The following is a 20,588-nucleotide window of genomic DNA, read 5'->3' as shown; positions in this document are numbered from 1 at the left end:
AGTGGGAACAGCAGAGAAGATCATCGGGGTCTCTCTACCCTCTATTGAGGACATCTACACCACACACTGCATTTGCAAAGCCACCAGCAATGTGGCTGATCGGACACACCCCTCTCATACACTCTTCACACTCCTGCCATCTGGAAAAAGGTACCGAAGCATTCGGGCACACACATCCAGACTGTGCAGCAGCTTTTTTCCACAAGCCATCCGTCTCCTCAGCAAAATGGGACTGGATTGATAAACACACACACACACACACACACACACACACACACACACACACACACACACACACACACACACACACACACATTATCACTCAGCTTAACTCAACTACCTCAAAACATTGAGACTGGACTGACTAATCAACACAAGCGCAAACACACTGACCTACACCACCAAACCATCATACACACCAACCTGTAAATGCTCTTTTGCACAATATTATTACTGGACTTTTTGCACTAACTTCTTTACTTCCTAATTTTTGCTGCTGCACTAAGGAATGTTTACTGTTCCTCCACTACCTCAACTCATCATCACAAAACCTTATTATTATGTTACGTTGTGTTTTTTTTGTCACACTGTCACTTTGTTGCTCTTGTTTGCACATTTGCACGTGCACTTTGTTGTCTGCTTTCTGTTAACAAAAAAAAAAGTCTTCCTTAGATAGTTAGTTAGTTTTTGTTAATTTATGTTGTAATTTATGTTAGGTCAGTCTGTCTTGTCTCTGCTAGCCAGCTAACTAGGCCTCTTAGTTAGCTAGTTTAGTGTTTTCTGTTAATTTATGTTGTAAATTTATGTTGCATGTAGCACCTTGGTCCTGGAGGAACGTTGTTTCGCTTCACTGTGTACTAGCTGTATATGGTTGAAATGACAATAAAGCCGACTTGACTTGACAATATGAAAACATTCTTTTTAATAATCTTTTTCTTTAAAGCCTTCTGCAAGCAATTATAAATCTCAAACAAGAAAGGAGGAGATAAATATGATATCAATCATGGAGGCTTTAGGCCAGGAGGGTAATAGTATCATCACTCCATCTTGTTTTTGTTTTTTTTTCATTAAGCTCTGCTGCCCTTTTTTTCTCTGATTCCATTTTGTTCTCCATCCATCTCTGCCTCACTCCTTCCTTTTGAGCCATTATATATCTTCATCGTATATAGTCTTCCATCTCTGCTTTCACTTCTTCCTTTGCTGTATTCACTTTGCAAATCCCTCTGAGGACATCCGATGTACCAGTCAGCATTGAGGCTACTTTGTGGACATAAAAAATACCAGTTGTTGCTAGGAGATGTGAAAACCCTTTCAGGACATCCCACTGAGTGTACATGGAGGTACATTAGCCCTTTTTATTGTAAGCCAGCATTAGCATTCAATGAGTTCTGAATCCCAAAATATATACATAAAGGAGGGTGTAACACTGAATAAAAATAAATAAAGTTTTAAAAGGTCTTTCTACTTTTTATTATTAAGCTCCACTGCGCTCTGAGAGTATTGATTAGTGCAGCTGTAAAAAGTCCCTGTAGCAATTAAGAGTTTGATCCTAGTTCCAGATTTCATCTGCCTTTGAGGCATTTTTAATCGAGTGCTGGTGCAAACTTCTGCCACCTCTGTATATAATGATTAAAGAAAGTAATTGATGACACAAATGAAGCTGATTTGGGTGAGTAAACCTCTTAATTAGTTCACAGGCACTTTCTTCCTGTCCCATTATTAACCTCAATCATTCCATTCACTCATCACTGCAGTGATGACACACTGTTATTCTCATACTCAGCATTCTCATGTCAGTGTCATTACTCAAAAAAGCAATGTATCAAATATTACTCAGTACTCTCTGAAGAAAGTATTTTTTACACTTCCCTTTACAATATTTTTATGCTTCTCAGCAAAGTGGCCTGAATCACACTGCCACATAATTACCAACTGACAATATAGACGTATCTGGGGTCTGCATACACTCAGCTTTAACATTATTCCGCTAGCTTTGTGTTAGCCGTCCAGATGTTTACAAAGAGCTGATGCTATGTCCAAATTGAGGACAGTTACGTGTTACATTACTGGAAAACTGTAATCCCAGTTTTCGGGCAATCATTTTTTGTAGGACATTCACAGTTCCATCAAAAGTTTTATCACAGGTAAAAAGAAACTTCCCGGCTTCCTCCTGCAGCACAAAGACGTGCAGCTAGTTAGGTTAACTGGTGATTCTAAATTGCCCAATAGGTGTTAATGTGAGTGCGAATGGTTTTCTATCTCTCTGTGTTTGCACTGCAACAGATCAGGGATCTGCCCAGGGTGTACCAACCTCTCGCCCTGTGACAGCTGGGATCGGCTTCAGCCCCGCTGTGACTCTAAAAATTGGATAAGCGGAAGAGAATCGATGGATGAAGTTTAATAAGAGATTAATTTCTTTATGCCAATTAAATTTCTCAGAGAAAGACATGAAAAAAACACCACTTGTTGGGTGTAATGTGTTACGTGGTATGAGGTTGTTTCTGTTTGTTATAAATAAATCCTAATTAGAAAATGCTGATGTAAATCGATAGTGCCATCATCATTAATTGTGCTTCATTCTAGATACTTAATTCATTATTGTGTTACTGAGCTTTTAGATAAATAACATTGGATTGTGCTAATTGTGGGCTACGTTGTAGTCAAATTTTCCCCCCCAAACCTTTAGTTTTCATTTATTCCATCAGGTTGTGCATAAAGTGTTCTGAGATATAGCTGAGGAAACATTTGTCCTCTTAGACAGAAGTGGAGTCCCAAGCAGCTTTGTTAGGGCCAAATAGTTACGGCCAGACAACATTGTCAAGATACTCCTAGATCAAAAAATGCTGCTTTAAACTACTCGGTGCCTTTAGAGGACTTCTAGAGATTCACTCAGTTTCCATGCAGATTTGTTAGCCATGGCTTGCTTTTCACTACTACATCCATGGGGAAAAAAATACAACATAAAAGCAATATTTCAAGCTAAACCAAGAGATTAGCTTCAGGGAAGACTTGGACAAGCAGGCTGCAAACAGGATCACAGTGGTTGGTCACAAAGGTTGAACCTGTCTATCCTGCTGGCTGTTCTTTTAAAGTGAAGATGTTCTGCTTGACCTATTCGTAACACTTTTGGATTCCCTCTGAACAGTCATGACAAATCCAAAAAGCTGGCTAACACACAAGTTCAGAGGTGGGTTATACTGTTCAAGAGTTGAACGCATTACCATAGCCTGAATGGCCTTACTGTAGTGCTTCCATCTTCCCATCTGTATCTGATTTGAATTCCTCATTATGGATTCCTCTGTGTTTTCTGTTATCTCTGATAAGACAGGACTTAATGATGCGTCTCTGGCAAAAGACAGTAGGAAAAATCACTTAAGCGTCAATTGTTGTTCTTTCCGTTTTATATCAGATGGATTTCTCCTGTCGCTGTTGTTTTTTCCTTTCATTTTCAAATTAAGGATCACTTTGTTGCCAGGTTATTTAGTAGCCTACTCCACAACTGCATACAGATGTTGATTATCTCTTTATGGTCCGCACAGAGGTCAGAGTAATTGGTGTTATTGATGGGGTCCGTTTATTTTGGAAGTAATATAGAGGTTAAACCGCCTCTTTTCTGCCATGGGTAAGAAGTGCTGACCAGCTCAGCTTGCTTTACCTTTTTTCTTCAGTCAGTCATGTTTTCAGCTAATAACATGGCAGCTGGTGAAGATGAAAAGCAAGCCTTTCTTCCCTTAAGGATTTATCTTGGTAAGGACGAATGCATGACTTGCATTTCCAATTTTGCGCAGAAACTTCCTGTTTATGGATAAGGAATGATAAAAAGATTATACAATTCAGTTGTTCTCACTGGAAATTAGGAAGACATCAGCAAAGGGGGTAATTTAGGTCTTTCGTGTGATGAAGTCACAATAACTGGGTGAATTATGGTGTCGTTTTATTGGTGCCATACAAATATTTACTTGAAAACTGTTAGCATATAGTTGAAAGAAAAAATGGGGTGTAATGATGGAAAATGTACACTTCCTTTGTAAGTTTTATGAAGCTGAACGCTATAAAAACCCCTTCAAAACACATTGTGTGATTAAGAAAACACATGGGTGTCTGTTGGAAAAGTTCTTTTCTTAGGTGCGAAGTTGAATTTATAAGGTCATCCAAATGTATTCAGGAACAAAAGGTCTTAGAAAATAAGCTTCGAGTCTCTTTATCCTGTCAGATTTTAAATTGCATCTTGGTCTCACTTCAAGGTTTACGAATCACAGTAGGATCCGTCTCCGGCTTAAGAAGTCTCTCCCACATAAAGGCCTAAGTCCTTGCATCTAATGTTTAATCGCTCGATTCCTTCTGCTGGGTAAAACAAAACAAAGTCAGGGGTAAAACAATATTTCCGTTAAATATGCTGCAACTCCAACGTGGCCTTAAGGCTTTAATCCTTGCAAAGAAGGCGGCTTTCAACGGATGTTTTAATGAGAGTTCTTAGTCCAAAATCAACCGTTAAAGGCTAAAGGTAAATGTAAAACTATAGGTTCCAAAACAGTTCTGTTCATCTGCAAAAACAAGCCATATAGCTGTCAGATAGGATTTCTTTAATCCTATTTTTATTGTTTTTTTATCCTTGGGGTCGGAGCTTTAGAAGCCTGTATGATTCTTTTTCTCATTAGAAGTGGTTGCATGAACGCTAAAGTTCTCTGCCTTAGTTTAAACAGCTATGGTCACTGGCAGGCAGGGCCGAGTTTTGCATTTCTGTGCACCAATCAGGTTTTAAAAACGTGTAAAGAAAAATGCGATGGCAGTCACGATGTCGCTATAAATCCAATCAAACCCTCCCACACAGTCTTAACAAATGAGGATGTTTAGCAGTATCTTTAAAGCGATTCTTACGTAAGACACTTAACATTTGAAACGTTCCAGGGGTTCTGTGAAAACCAACCAGCATCCAGGTGTTAATAAAACTGTTATCGCTGCCAGTTCTTCTAAGTACCCTTTATGTAACGTGTGTTTTTGTAACACTTTTAATGGCAACATTTGGTTTGCAGACGTCCCACAGCCAGAAAAAGCCTTTAAGAACTGGCTCCTACAAGGTGCTGCGTAATCTCCCCATGAGCCCTGAGATCAACAGCATCTCTCAGACCATCTTGCTTTTTCCGCTACTGAGCTGTACAATACTTTATTTCAATGCCACTTTAGGCCCCATGATACCACACAGATCACTGCTGAGCTTTTACAATCTACAGTAAAACTTTACACACACATGTACATATAGCCCTATATTATAATGAATGATGTTTTAGCTCATTGTTGTACTGTAGTTTAATGGATTGAGAAGTATCGTTGCTGAGTAGTAACGTGCTTTTGTATCATTTGTTTAAAACCGTTCGTTCACCCACATTCAGATAAAAAGCTCTGTCTTATCAGTAAAGAACTACTTGAGGAAACCTGTTAGCAGGTGATGAGAAAGCCTGTTAAATATTTAAAGCTACAAGCCCCAAATGATTAGCATTACCTGACCCTGTCCTATCATCATGAAATGAAAGTCATGTTATTTGAGCTTATTAAGCGTTTGTAATGATATTGTGTTTTACAGGACTATGCTGTTTCCACTGTGCCTGTGCTCGAAGGCCTGCACCTGAAGAGCTTCTGCAGCATGGGAGGACCAGGCCTTATTGTAATCGGCTCCAGTGAACCAGCACAGAAAGCCCTCAAAGTATGGAGCTTGTGTATGTGTGTTTATGTATGTACACCGTAACTATGCTCTCCCTAGCTGTAGTCATGGAAACCTGTGAATTGATGTATTGGCAGTCTTTTCTTTACTTTGACGCACATTGAAGTAGTGGATCCTTTTTCCTTTTTTTTTTTGTTTCATCGTTTGGTTGACATTCTGCTTGATCCGTTAGTATGAACAACCCTGAAAGAATAACGCGACAAGACAGGACATTGCACGTGTTGATTCAGAGCAGACTCCCTTACTTACAGTTTGTTGGCGGCTTCCCACTCCAGGCACATTGAAACCACCTGTCACCTAAATCCATCCCCATTAATTCATATTCTCAGCTAATCTGCAGGGATTGCCCCTGGCGCTCACACTCCAGCTTCAATTACGACTGTATTGTCCTTCCATTAAACAGCTTGAGCTCATTACTGCATAAAAGGCTCCTGTATCGATCGAGCTCCAACAGCAGAAACCCGGGGACCGCCAAGACCGAACAGAGGAGACTGCTTACACCCCGACAGAGACGGATCGCTCGTTTGCACCGACAGTGCAATAAATCTCGGCCCATCCCTCCCATGGAATTATCCCCCAAAATTCCCAAACATTAGCATGTGAACTTTTGCAGTGGCACAAACAAGAGAAATTCAGCGAAATGTGTATTTACACAACACAAAGGCAGGCAGTGTATATATAATTACATAAGTATGAAGACTTACAGGCAAGCACATACACCTTTGGGCTTGACAGGTTCCCTCTGGCAGTATTCCTCATTTGCCTTCTAGTATGATATCTCCCCCTGCTGGCTCAGTACTAAACAGAGTTACTGTAAATCAAGCAAAAGTCGTTTAGTGTATCTCAGAGAACATCAGGCAGCTCTTCCTAAGAAGGCTGAAGTACTCGAGAGAAGCACAAGGTTGGCCCTGTTGGTTTTGTAAGCATGTTTGCATTGCTAAAGTGTTCCCAGGAACCTATGCATCATTGCATAATAGAATTAATTTATAATCCAGTGCCAGCTCATTAAGATTCCTGCCTGTTTGATCACCCCAGTAATTAGCTACTGGGGCGAAGAGTGGCCGCTAGCGAAACTTAATGACAGACTGCTCGCTTTCTAATTATGGCTTACGTCACCCTCTCTCTCGCAGCAATTAGCTCCTGTTTTAAAGGGCCTTTAACAGCCCTGGATTTGTAATTAGATAATGTTCTTTGTGTGAGGGAGAACGAGATCTTATGAATGCAGATTTAATGAATCCAAACTGTTCGTTTGGGATGTAGATGCAGCTCTTCTGGCGACGAGGCTCCTTGTCGAATGCAGCAGACACTTTGTGCAAATTAAAGTTGGAGCCCAGCTAATTCATTCTGTCTTTAGGGAGCTGCGCTTTGCTGGCGTTCAAGAAAATTTGGACCTGCCCTTATTTTTATTACGGGGTTGAGTAACGCATTACTCATTTGCAATCACAAAATAGCATCGACGATCTGTAGTTTGTATTTCGGCTATGCTCAGGAAGGCTGAGCGCACCGCGTATCTGTGTTTAGCAGAATGACCGGATGGATTTCATCATCCATCTGTTGCTGTCACTGTCAAGCTTTTCTCATGAAGTCATCATCCCAAAATACAGCCTGTGTCAGAGGCTGCAGCACCCTTTCCCTGTAATCTCGCACTACCCCCCTCCTTCCTACAGCAGACTGCCCGGCAGGCTGTAGATCATCAGTGGCCCCTTCATCCAGCCTAGCTTGATTCATGAGCTCATTGCTCTCTCTTGGTCAGAGTCTGATCTTCACCTCAAGGATGCTTGCACGCTTGAATTTTATAGATAATGAGGTGACGGCATGGTGAAGGTTCTGTTGGAGATTTTTTTTTTTGATGGCCAAATCCAGTGTTGGAGAATGTAGGTTCCAGATTTGGATTATTTATATATTGAAGCTTTGTTTCTTGTTCTGTTTCTCCCATACTACATACTTACTCCATACCACTGTTACCATGTAAAACAGTCATAGATAAAAATCTAGAGCTAAGTTGACTTTATATCACCTCAGAACCATGATTGTCCGAACAACATTGAACAGCAATCCACCTGATAGCTGTCGCAATATTTTAGTTTGAGCAAATATAAAACTTGGCATTACTATCTAGTCCAGGGGTGTCAAACATAAGGCCCAAGATCCAGAATCGGCCCACCAGGGTTTGGAAAAAGTGGTTTTATAGCTTTTCCTCCCCCATGTGCATATCAAAATAAATAAGTAAAAAATCCAAAGCAAAAAACCCAGATTTTTACTCAGTAAGAAAAAACAAAGAAAAACAAAAATGTAATAATTACAGGACAGTCTGCGCCGTGTACTAACAGAACGTTTTCTGTAAATTTAAACAATTATTTCTTATTCTTATTCTTATCATGTAGCGAAAACAAGACATATCAGTGGAACTGTACTTCTTTTTCTGGCTGTATGTGGCCCATAATGTAAAACAAGTTTGACACCCTGATCTAGACCTTCACAGCATGTTCTAGGTTTCCTCTTGTGATACCACTGTGTCCCTGAATCAGCTGTAGAGGCCGATAGCAGCAGCCTTAAACATTAGATAAATGTCATCTGAAATTTCCTGCATCCTCCCCCTGCGTTTCCTTTTTCTGTGTACTTTTCCACTGAAAACATTACACTGCAGCAATAAAATACTAGACCAGTAATACCAAACATTTATGGTCCATCAACAGGAAGCAATTTCAGTCTCATTTCCTGTCCAGATCTGGAAGCTGTATTGCATAAGTTTTAAGCAGTTTCTGGGAAGGATTGCTAAAGTGAGCATTAGAAATGTTCACACCAGGTGCCAAGATAAAGATTCTGCTGATTCCCACATAAGGTCCTGGAAATTGTTGGTGTTTTTCTAGACTGCTCAGGTTTGTCATTGCCCCAGAGGGATTTTATTACCATCCAGTAAATATTTAGTTCGAGTAGCTTTTGAATGACTACATTTTGCTGCCCAGTTACCACTCTTGTGCATTAGCTGGACCTCAGCCATTGTTCGAATTAAGTCTGTGTCGATTGACTGTAGTTTAACACTTGGTGAAGATCCAGAATGACGACGTTAAAAGCCACTATTGTGTAAAGGTATCTAGGATAATTTCCCATACGTTTCAGTTCTTTAGGCTTAAGATTTGATTCAATTAAAGAATCTTTAAGTTTAGAAAAACACAAAAGAGGTCTGCCCCCTATATTGATTGGCTGCAGCGTCTGGCAGTGAACAGAAAACCAGCTGTTTCATTAGTCAGGTGAGGATTTAATTGAATTTCATGGATCAAAATTTTACATGAAACATGAGGAAATCTTGCTGTATGTCATTTCCCTTATGCGCATATTTCCCCTTGAATTTAATGAGAAAATGAAGAGTAAAGCAGGAACAACTGGGATCTTAGGTGGAGTCGAGATTTTACTCACTCTTAATACTCGCGTGTGTCACAGACCGTGTTGGCCCTCACCCTATGGACTTGAGTGTTTTCATTTAGGGCAGTTGCAGTCACATGACACTCCCACGAGTGACCTGGGAATGTCTGATTACGCATCTGCCGACATATGTGCGCACACTGCTGTGCTTCGTCCCGCAGCCCTGCGCCCAGGAGTGCCATTTGTGGCTGATGTTTTACCATTTGTACCATTTGTAAATAGAAAAACTCGTTATAGCTGATAGATGTACAAAAACAGTAGCTTTGCTGGCAGTTTAGTGTACTTTTATAATGCAGCAGTCATAATATTACGCAGTGAAATCTTTTTTTATACCAACTCTGTTGATATAAACAGTGGTTACTTAATGTGTTTGCTTTACATGCTGCACCTTCTAGAGATTTCATGTCCATTTAACAATGAATCTCTTAAGTTTTCTATTGGCTCTTACTAACTGCACACTTGTTTCTCTCTTTACCCTGACCAAACAATGATGGTGCTGCCAGAAACCCTAACATGTGTCATTTCCTGTGTCCTGAATACTTTCCCAGGAAAGCACTTAGAACAGCACATTTGCTGTTTGGATAGGAATAGGTGACTATTCACACTGGAAAAAGGTTGATTTTCTTTTTCTGTGAGTAGTGTGAGTATATTTGACTTATAATGCAATGGACATAATAAAACGTTCAGAGTAATGTATATTTCTATATAATGGTCTTGCAGTAATTGACCTTTTCCAATTTCTATATATGCCTTTGTCTTCCCTGGTGCAATGGATCCTGTCAGTGGGAAGTGAAATGAAAACATCTACAGCCACAAAGCCCACTGTGCTCACAAAGCACCAGTTTTTCTCCCACATTTGTAGTAGTGTGTCATCGCATTTTCTCACAGTCACTCCTCTAAACCTTTATGTACGTCAAGCAGACGTCACACTTTTTGGATGCAGTGCAGTGGCCTGTATGTAATTGGAGATTATCGAAATTTCAGGAGCAGGACCACGCCTCCAAACACACTCCTTCCGGTTCTCATCTATATAGGTTCCGCCAGTTCTGCCAGCTGTTCATCCTTGTTTACGTGCCCCTCCCTCCCCTTTTCAGTTCTTTAACTTCTTCACTTCTATTTAGTACATGGGGATCTGCCAGGTCCAGGAGCCGTCGCCAGTCCTCTTCGAGGCCTTCCCCAAACCGCAGCTCAATTCATGTCCAAGCTTTCGCCTTTACCTACTAAAACGCTGCCAAAACTAAAATGAGGACGTGGGCCCAGCTAGTGATATAGATAGATAGATAGATAGATAGATATGTGTATGTGTATATATATGTTTGTGTGTATGTATGTATATGTATGTATGTTTAATTCAGGGGAAAAATCTCCCTTCTCAAAATATTTTTTCTGAATGTTGACATTTTTTTTTTCACTAACCTTCCCTCCCTTACCCGTCTCCGAGGTAACCATCTGCAGATGTTCTGCTCATAAACATTAAGAGGCACCTGCCTCTCCTCTGGTCATAACATCCTCACCCGCCGACTTCCACCTGGCAACGCGAGCGTCTTCTCAGCCCCCACCGCCGGTCCCACCTTCAGCTCCTTCAGATTACATAAATAACATGACATCTGCTGAGAAAGAATGTCTATCTGCTCCTGTGTTCTCCATTAACCCACCCGGCCCCCTTCCCCCCCAGGCCCCTGTGGCGGTTTGGCCAGCAGAAGGATGTGGCGCTGACTTTTGGTATTGAGGCCTCGCTTCTGAATCAAAATCTCTCATGGCCTGGCTTGTGTCTGTCTTTCTGAACATTATGTGGACTTTCACTTATGCATTTGCCTCAAAGTCTGTTTCCTGTCATGTCTTCTCACTCCCAATTGCGTAGATAATGCAGCAGATGAGTGACCATCGCTACGACAAACTGACAGTACCCGACGACCTCGCCGCCAACTGCATCTACATGAACCTGCCCAGCAAGGGACACGTGCTTCTACACTGCACAGCAGAGGAGTTTCCAGAGAGTGCAAAGGTGCTTTTCCCCATCCACATTCAGCAACTTTGTATCACTGACGATAAAGCACATTCATCCACAATCCTGGCAGGAAGGACCACCGTCAGAACAACCAAATTGGTTTAGCGATTTAGATTTAAGGAGCACTTGTCTTTGTTGTTGTTCATCTTGTCCAGGCCTCTGAGAAAAACAACTGGGGAAAGAAACCCTACAAAAGCTACATGGTTGTTTTAGTGGACCAATGCAGGCTAACCGCAGCCAGAGCTGTAATTTCTTTTTAACAAAAGAACCTGCAGTTTGATGAGAAGTGTCCTTTGTGAGCATCAGACCACAGGCTAGGAGCCAGAGACATTGAGGTCTTGTTTTTCTCAGAACTTGAGCAAAGTTGTTCAAATCAGCTGCTGTAACAATTGGTTTAATATCATTGACAGGTTCAATGACTTCCAGTTTTACTGTTTTGGTTCACTCTGGCCAGTTTCAAATGTAAAGTGTTAAATCCACTGTGGCTGCCCAGCAACAATCAGCACAAACAGCATAATATGCAGCCAGCTGGTGAGCGTCGCAGACTTCATAGACCAACATTTCTCTCCCGAAAGATCAGGACTAATTGCCCTTTGAATATTAGACTTCTATTCATCAAATATATTGCAAATAAAACGTCTTTGACAAACTTGGAGAAACCGTGTGGGCTCAGCGGCTGTCTCGCCGTGTACATTTTCACTACACGGATACACACAGCTACGTGCTTTCTCAAATATCTCTGAAACATGCAGTGACCTACTTACATGCTGTTTATTTTTCAAGATGTGCCTTTCACCCGTTACACGTACTTGCTACAGTCGCTTGACGTGAATGACATGTTATTGTCTCACCTCCGTCTCTTTGGGGTTTGGACAGGCTGAGCCGTAACTGTTATTTAGATGCTTTGGGGTCATTCCACATCACAACAAGTCAAAAGAATTCTCACTGGATTGAACCTGGCAACCTGCAATCTGCAGAGACAGTACTCAAACCTCAAAATGTACTCTGTGGTTGAAACCTCAACCTCCGCCAGCTATTTTTAGAAGGAAAAATTCACCAAATTATGCGTCTTTGGACTAGAATCCACAGTGAAGACTTTTGTCAACAAGATTAACTGAGGGAATTCAACTTGAACATAATAAAATCTTGAGCATATCATACTTCCCTTTTTGAAAGCACATATTAACAGAACATTTGGAGCACTATTTGAGATATGTATGCTAGTTCCATGAACCAGTTTCCTTTCAAAGGTTCAAATTCTTCAGAAATTGACCTGGAACACAGTTTTGGCTCCAAAAACTGTCTTTTTAGAAATTGTAGCCTGAAGAGAGTGGAAAAATATTAATAGCACAAGATATAACTTCTACTGCTTCTTCTTTTGGCTGTTCCCTACAGCAGATCATTTACGTCCATCTCACGCAATGTCTAGCATCCTTCACTACCACACCAGCCCTCTGCATATCCTCCTTCACGGCATCCATGAATCTTCTTTGTTGTCTTCTTCTTTTCCTCCTGCCTGCCAGCTCTATCTTCAATACCCTTTGTCCACTGTATCCACTATCCCTCCTCTGTACATGTCCAAACCATCTCATCCTTGCCTCTCTGACTTCTAAGTAAAATCTGAGCATCTCATCCTCCTGTTTTTTGGGTTCGCCACAATCTCCAAGCTATCCATCAAAGCAGATCTCACTACCATCTTCTAAACCTTTCCTTTCACTCTTGTCTTGCTTCTACTGACTTTCATCCCTCTTCTCTCCAGAGCATACCTCAACCTCTCCGGAATCTCTTCCACCTGCTCTCTGCTCTCACTACAATCACAATGCTGTCTCTAAACGTCACAGTCCACAGAGATTCCTGCCTGAACTTATCTGCTAACATGTCCATTACCAATGTAAACATGAAGGAGCGCAGAGCTGAAGTAATCCCACACCCACCTTAAACCCATCCGTCACTCTTACTACTACACACCTCACCACTGTTTCACTCTCCTTATAAATGTCCTTTCCAGCCTCACATACTTCTTTGTCACTCCTGACTTCCTCATGCAGTACCACAGTTCCTTTCTTGGCACCCTATCGGTTGCTTTCTCTACATACACAAAGACATAGTGCAGCTCCTTCTCTGTACTTTTCCATCAACACTATCAAAGCAAACATCGGGTCTGTAGTGCTCTTTCTCAGCATGAAGCCATACTGCTGCTCACTGATCATCACCTCTCTTCTTAACAACTCTTCAGCTTCAGCAGCTCTTTCTCATATCTTTATAGTATGGCTCATCAACTTTATCCCTCTGTGATTACTACAGCTCTGCACATAACCCTTGTTCTTTAAAATGAATATCAGTACACACCTTCTCAAATCTCCATTCATGCTTTCAGTCTCCGAGAGATAATACAAGCCGTAATATAGCAAGGGCAGTTTTATCTGAACTGACTATCCTGTCTAGTACAGTTCCCAGGGGAACTTGTTGCTTGTTCCCTCAGTGAGATGTAGAGATTTGTCAGCACAATTACCAAGACACTGCAAGATGTCTGCTGCTTTCTGATTCTAAACACTGTCTGGCCTGATCTCCGGTCTATTTTTAGTTGGCTCGTGAAGTTACATAATAGTTCCACATCAACAAAGGCAGGGGGTCATGAGAGAGGATTGGTAGGGTCGGATGGGGGTGGAGATGGGGCACCTTCAACGGTTAGTGCTGGCAGCTGCTGTTGAGGGCTCTGTTTGGACACATCGAAACTAAGCAGACAAAAGGTCCGGTGAAATATAGCAACTACTACTTTGCTGAGACCATGCCACCCTGACCCAGCATATAAATCTCAACTGAAGTAATGAGAACTCAGCTGGAAATGATCAAAAAAAGAGAGACTTTGGTTTCAGAGGTGCTATAAAGAGCAGAGGATTTAGTGATGTTATGTTGGGAGAATACTGTGAAAGCTTAATTTTCCCTGAGTTATGTCTGATTATATGGTCTAAACTTAAGATGTTTTTGAGAGGCAGTTCTGCTTGGTTACTCCAGGATTGTTTTCCAGAGGGAAAATCATTCTAACTTTAGTGACCTCAAATGTATTTCTTTATCACTCTCTTTCCCCATGAAGCTTTTATTTCATTTTATTTTTATTTGACTTTGTCTTTATTTCTACCTTTACAACTTTGGGTCAGGTTTCCAATAAGTGCACCCATTCATATTCCCCACAATTCTAGTGCATTGATCAAACTGTATTATTAGCTTTAGCAATAGGCTAAGTTGTCTGTTGTATTCACTGACGACACTTGTCAGCATGTTGCTTAGTTTAAAGCATTGCTGCCATGCCTGTAGACCATAGACTGTATATAAAAGATGGAGCTAACCATCATCACTCCCTGGGTTCTGAGCCTTTACTTCAGCATTTTATCTGTGACAATATTGTGGGTTTCTTCTTTGTTTGTTTGTTTGTTTGTTGTTTTGGGGGATGGGGGTAGCAATGTTTCATCAAAAGGCTAAAGTGCCAAGTTATCAGCTAATGTTGTCAAGTAAAACCTGTCTCGATAAACTGCAGATACTTGCTAAATAGTCCTAAGTAAATCCGTAATTGTAAAGCCCTAGAGATGGGTTGTCCACTATTTGGCAACTAGTGATAGCACGGAAAAAATCTGTATTCCCTAACCACTTGTTGAATGGGTGCTGGAGGTTGCTGACAGTTGATAGATAATTGTTCACAAAGAGCACCAAAAACCTCCTCATGATTACTTTGGTCACAAGCAGATTCTAGCTGTTGTAGCTTGCTTGGAAGATGCCGACTTTATGCTTGCTAACTGCTACCCAAACAGTAATAAAGCTTGAAAAAGTGCAATACAAGCCAAAAATGAACAACAATGTGAACGTTTTGAGTCACCATTGCAGCCACCATGTTTACTTTGAAGGGGAACTGTCTGTTTCCAGCTTTTGCTGCACTTTTTGACAGCAGTTGCTTTACAAACCACTCTGCCTCTTCCCTGCAAACCATGAGCAACCTCGGCAATCTGCTAACGACCAAAGCAACAGGAAGGATGTATTTAGCACAGAACTGTATGTTTCATCTAGTGACTACCAGCATACTTTAGCAACTCACAGCCAACAAATTGGGAGATAGAAATTTTTCTCATGTGGTTGGCAGATGGTTACAGACTGGTCTCTATTGGAAATAAGTGTAATTAGGGCCCAAGAGACTAAGAAAAAAAAAAAACAAGCAAACCTGAACCTGAAGCACCTCTTGGACAGGCCGAGCATGCTGCTTCAGACCATGTTATTTCATTTATTCAATTAAAATGCCCTAAAAGGCACAAATTGCACAGTTTGGACCAGACTGGCCACTCCCCACACTTCAAGCCCTGCGGATCCTTAAAAAAACAGCAAATGGCAAGCAGGTTTTCTCAGTTTGATTCTAATACATATAAATAAGAATTAACATATTTTAACAAATAGTATATAATTGTTACAGGAGTCCATAGCTGGTCAGCACCAATGTTGAGAATATTTCAGGAAAGCTCTGATTTGTGCTGCTGGCCGTGTTGCACAAAATGTCCCAGAAAAGAATCAAGACTTAGACAGAACTTCAGTGAGGTGAGGTTACACATGGCATCTGGTTCAGCAGAGGCTTTATCAGCCAAATTGCATCATGAGATAAAAATTAGTTTAGTTGGTCCCTCTGGCTGTGCCATAAGGCCTCACTGAAAGTCACAGCAGGGTTGAAGTTAGAGTTTATAGAGAAAACTGCCTTGGTTTGGAAGTGTGGTAGGAAAACGCTAGTTTTTTTCTGGAAGGTGTCCACACAGTGACACACTACTTTACAAGGGTCTTTTGAGAATGTCGTCATAGTTCTCACTCCCTTCTCTCTCTCTTTTCTTCTTCTTTTTTTATATTTTGCCGGGAGACCAGGAAAGCTTGAATGCTTGTTCTTCACAATTTGCGTCTCCCTGCAGAGTTTTTATATCACGGAGAATTACAAGTTGACAAGCTGAGCAAACAAACTTAAGTGTTACGTATGTTCCACTTCCAACTTAACTACTTCACATTAGATTGTTCTTTAGCCTTTTCTAATTCTACTGAATTGAAATGAACAGAGAAAATTAGCTAATTCCTAGCTGCGCTCCTGTCTGTGTGTCCTGCAGGTGTTTGAGAAGCTGAAGGACCACATGCTGATACCCATGTCCAACTTGGAGAAGGTCAAAGTGGATGGAGCCCTAACATGCTGCTCTGTACTGATCAACAAGAAGGCAAACATCTGAGCGGGGTCACTCGGGGTCTCTCAGTGCATGGTAACCACGCGGAGCCTTTAACTAATCACCATGGATCCCAAAGTTTGACCATCCTGGTATACAGAGGAGGTGTAGGGAAGTTTAATGTTGCTGAGGGGCAAAGGGAGTAATCTGTCTACCCTTTCACTCCAAAACACTAAAATAAAATTAAAAGTTTGAAAGAATAGTTCAGTTGATTTAAAATACAATATGTTCGTCAAATTTTCTCCTTATTAATTCATTTGTATTTTCCAATAGCATATGCTGCTTCACTTGTATACAAGCTGTTGTCATTAATTACAAGTGTATCTGATAAAGACCTGATCCCAGATCAGATTAGTCAACCATGTGCCATGTTGAATTTCCCCTTTAACCTGCACAGCAGGTAGAACCACATTAGTAGAACCACACTTACTTACTGTCCAGTGTTTACAACTCTGAACCACACAGAACAGAGCGCTGGTGAAACCCAGTGGGACCTGTCAGCTGTTGTCTCTGTACAGTATGGTCTTACCAACATTTGACTTCAGATGTATTAATAATTCAGCTAATTCAGAAATCATTTGGGTACAAATAAAAATGATACAATTGATGTGCATTGTTTATGGTCACCCTTTTAACTGTGATTTAATTTTTCTGTGTGTTTGCTTATGTAATGAATTATGCACTAATTCTTCAAGAACTGTGTTTTGGAGCAAGTCCTGCTACGATGTGATATAAAATCTCAATGTGATTGTTGCAGTTACACTTTTTTTTCCTCTTGTATGTCAAATTGCTTCTGTTCTATGGTGGCCCTGAGAGGCCAAACGGACTGCAACTTAGGAAAACACCAGAAATAAGAAAAATGCTTCAAAAGCACACAAAACACAACGGAAATAGGAAAAAAGAAATAGCAAAGAACAGATTTCCAAAAGCACAAGGGAGGTGTATTTTTGGGGAGACAATAACCCGACGGACTAGTTGCAGGAACCAAAATATGCTAAGATTGCACTGGGAGACACTTAAAAGAAGTGGAGAATCTATTGGTTTTGTGTGGAAAGAAAAGATGAGAGGTAAGTGTGTTAGCCTGACTATTAGCCTGAAAATCCGTCATTAGTATTATATGAATCATGATAAAACACGCCTACCATGTTTTGGGTTCCTGCAACTGGTCCGTGAGGTTATTGTCTCCCCAGAAACACTTCCCTTGTGTTTTTTCCTATTTCCGTTGTCATTTTTCCTATTTCTGGTGTTTTCTTAAGTTGCAGTCCGTTTGGCCTCTCAGGGCCACCGTACTGTTCCTTTACAAGTGGTGCTAAAACAAACTTCCAAAACCATAACATTGCTTATTAATTCAAACAAATATTGTGAATTCTTATTCTGAAAATAATTCTTATTCTGAAAATACAGTTCTTAAAAAACTTGAAAAGCCTTGTGAAGATGTGAGATTCTGGTGTGATTACAGTGATTTTTTTTTTTTTTTTTTTTTTTTTGCATTATAACTTGTTATTTAGAGAAGCTACCAGTGACTGAAGATTATATATAAAGATGGATGTCACCTCCCAGACCGGTGGAAAAAGAAAACAAAAAAATTACGCATGTGTGGAAGTGCCTTAAACCTGCATTACTTATAATGGGCACCAGGGGGCGACACCTCTTGTTAAAAAAAGAAGAAAAGATCATGGATTGTATGGAAGTCTATAAGAAAATGATCCTACTTTGCATTTGTTGTATGACTTCAGAAAACATGGATGAGTTTATAGTCTCAGTTGGTGTCCGATAAAACAATGCCGTCGTATCGGCATCAATTAAAACAATATGGCATTGTTTTAATTGATTTTAAATGATGATCTATTTAGGGTAAAACACGTAAAGGTAAAGATGAAGCAGGATATTCTTTAGCGTCCAATGTTACTTGTTTTTTGTTTTGTTTTATTTAGTCAGATCTACTTCTTGCTCGTCCAGGTTCAAAACATTAAGATGGTGATGACAAAAATGCTCCTTGCAAACCAATGTGTAGCTGTATCCATCTTTTATATACAGTCTATGGCAGTAACTGGTCAAGTGATGCTATATTGCAGTGGTTTTGTAACGTTTTGTTGATGTAAACATTGTATAAACAAAGAGGGGATGACAGACATGTAAGAAAGACTTAGAAACCCTAACCCGACAGAGGTGGAAAATTAGTGTTTTCATTATTAAACTCTGACCTAGACTTTCATTTACTCGAACAGAACACCTCTGCTTCTTTTAATCTACAGTGCCTCTCTGGAAAATCAATGACTTCAATCCTGCTGAATGATTCTGAAGGCAGTGTAGTTTTCTCACATCATTAACTGTGCCAGTGTCGTTAATTACTCTAATTTTTTCTTCTTTTTTTCCCCCCTTGTATGGCAGTTTTCACTCCACTGTTGACTAAGATCTTGCTGGGAAACTCTGTCTGTCTCACAGAACCCAGTAGGACCAAATGTCACTGCAGTCAGAGTTTGTACTCAAATACAGAACAAGCTGTTTGCTGTGTTTCCATGTGTTGCGTCCCAGTAGGAGCTGAAAGGTTGACCTGCCTCGGTGGCCTTATTCCTGTTGTTGCTGAATTCACGTTTTTAGGGCCTGTAAACATGGCAACATAGCATACGTAAACACGTATACTGTGTTACACCGTATGCATGTTAAAGCCCATCAGATTTCAAACCATGTCGTTTCTCACCCTGATTGCAAGTGAAAGTTAAGGAAATGACATCATGAGGTGAGTCAACCTCCCTCCACAGACATTTGTGTATGGGCAAGTGGGCAGTGATGAAACATGGAAAGAATTCTTGTTGGGAGGAGAGGCTTGTACGCCAGTAAACACTGACTCTTTTAAGCTTTCTCTCTTTCTCTCAACTGTCTCCCTCTCATAGCTCGCTTTTCTCCCACCCTCTGCGATTGCCTCATAGACGATTGTGGGCTAATTTATGGCCATGATATCATACAGTCTGGCGAACGCTGTAGATGTGCCATTAAAGTGCGACAGCAGTATATTTTACAGAAGGCGGCTGGCTGGATGCGGGGTGATAGCATACAGTAGTTGCAGAGCCATTTGTGATTCTCAACCAGTGAGTGATAGAGTCATACACTGTCTGATTAGTACTGTGTCAAGAGCTGGCATTATCTAAAATCATCAACCTCCCCGAGTGACACCAAAATATTCAATAAATGTTTGAATGAACATTTAATGCAGTTCTTGCTTTTTGAAGACGGTGTTCCCAAACAGTGCAGTGATTTTGTTAAAGAATTCTTGTTCATTTTCTTGTTGGTTCCCTCGTCCGCACCAGTGGTCGTGATGTTGTGATTTCCCATGTTTCATCTCAGGTCTTAAGTACAATTTGTGAGTGATAATTATTTGAATCATCTTACATTGAGCCTTTCAATTATTTTGTGTAATAAATTAACATCTAGCTGTAATGTGTCTGTTGGTTTTTGTTTGTTTTTTATGACAGAGTTGAAGTGAAACATCCTCACCAGTTTACTCATATTACTACAAAGTTAATATTGCTTACGGGGATATCGTGTGTGTGTGAATGTATGATAAAAATACAAACTTAAGACTCGGCCAAAATCTAAATGTTCTCCCAGTTTCTGTCATGTAGTGTAGCTGCCCACATGTCTGAGAAGGACTTACTGTGACAACAGCCCACCTGCTGATCTCTACCACCACCTACTGACAGTAAAAGTATAACACACAGAAAGACTGCTTGTGCTTTGAAAAATAAAAATAAGATATCTCAAGGTAGGATACTGTAGCTGTTATTTAGGTGGAGGCAAGAAAAGCAAGAAGATGAAGTCTGACGTGAACGTTTTTGTTCTAAAAGCCTTAATAGAAAAAATTTATCGTTGTTATTTTATGGAAACACTTCTTTTAATCATCCGATAAGTCACCACTGAGCCCTAACCCTCATTTTGTATCCTTTTCACAGCCAACTTTACATATTGTACTGTACATGAAATCTCCACCACTGGAAACAAAGTACACTTCTTACCTTGTTCTTTCTTTTTAGGGGAACTTGATATAGATGTTTCTGATACTCCTTGCCGCAGTGACCTTGCAGTTAAACTTACCTGCAGGCCCAGCCAGAGGCAAATATGTAAAATGTTGAGCATCTCCTGGGTTTCGCTTTGAAATGTAATACCAGTCAAAGCCTAAATGGTTCAGTGACTACAGAAAATC

The 20,588-nt window shown here is 40.5% G+C and overlaps 1 protein-coding gene across 2 annotated transcripts in view; it reads left to right on the top strand.

Moving 5' to 3' along the window:
- The window catches only part of ddah1 (dimethylarginine dimethylaminohydrolase 1), an 87,065-nt gene extending 67,240 nt beyond the window's left edge, over nt 1-19,825 (top strand). For both annotated transcript variants that reach the window (XM_085252802.1, XM_085252801.1), the window contains 3 exons: nt 5,582-5,701; nt 11,004-11,147; nt 16,277-19,825. In XM_085252802.1, the coding sequence (XP_085108928.1) occupies nt 5,582-5,701; nt 11,004-11,147; nt 16,277-16,393 (381 nt within the window). In that variant the 3' untranslated portion in view covers nt 16,394-19,825. The remainder of the gene's footprint in view (nt 1-5,581; nt 5,702-11,003; nt 11,148-16,276) is intronic.
- Nucleotides 19,826-20,588: the final 763 nt, after the last annotated feature.

The sequence above is a fragment of the Mchenga conophoros genome, linkage group LG17, assembly GCF_057382185.1.
Source record: "Mchenga conophoros isolate Kocher_MC1m ecotype Shallow Benthic linkage group LG17, M_conophoros_male_GT1.1, whole genome shotgun sequence".
NCBI classification, from domain to species: domain Eukaryota; kingdom Metazoa; phylum Chordata; class Actinopteri; order Cichliformes; family Cichlidae; genus Mchenga; species Mchenga conophoros.
This window is presented reverse-complemented; position numbering and strand designations above follow the sequence as displayed.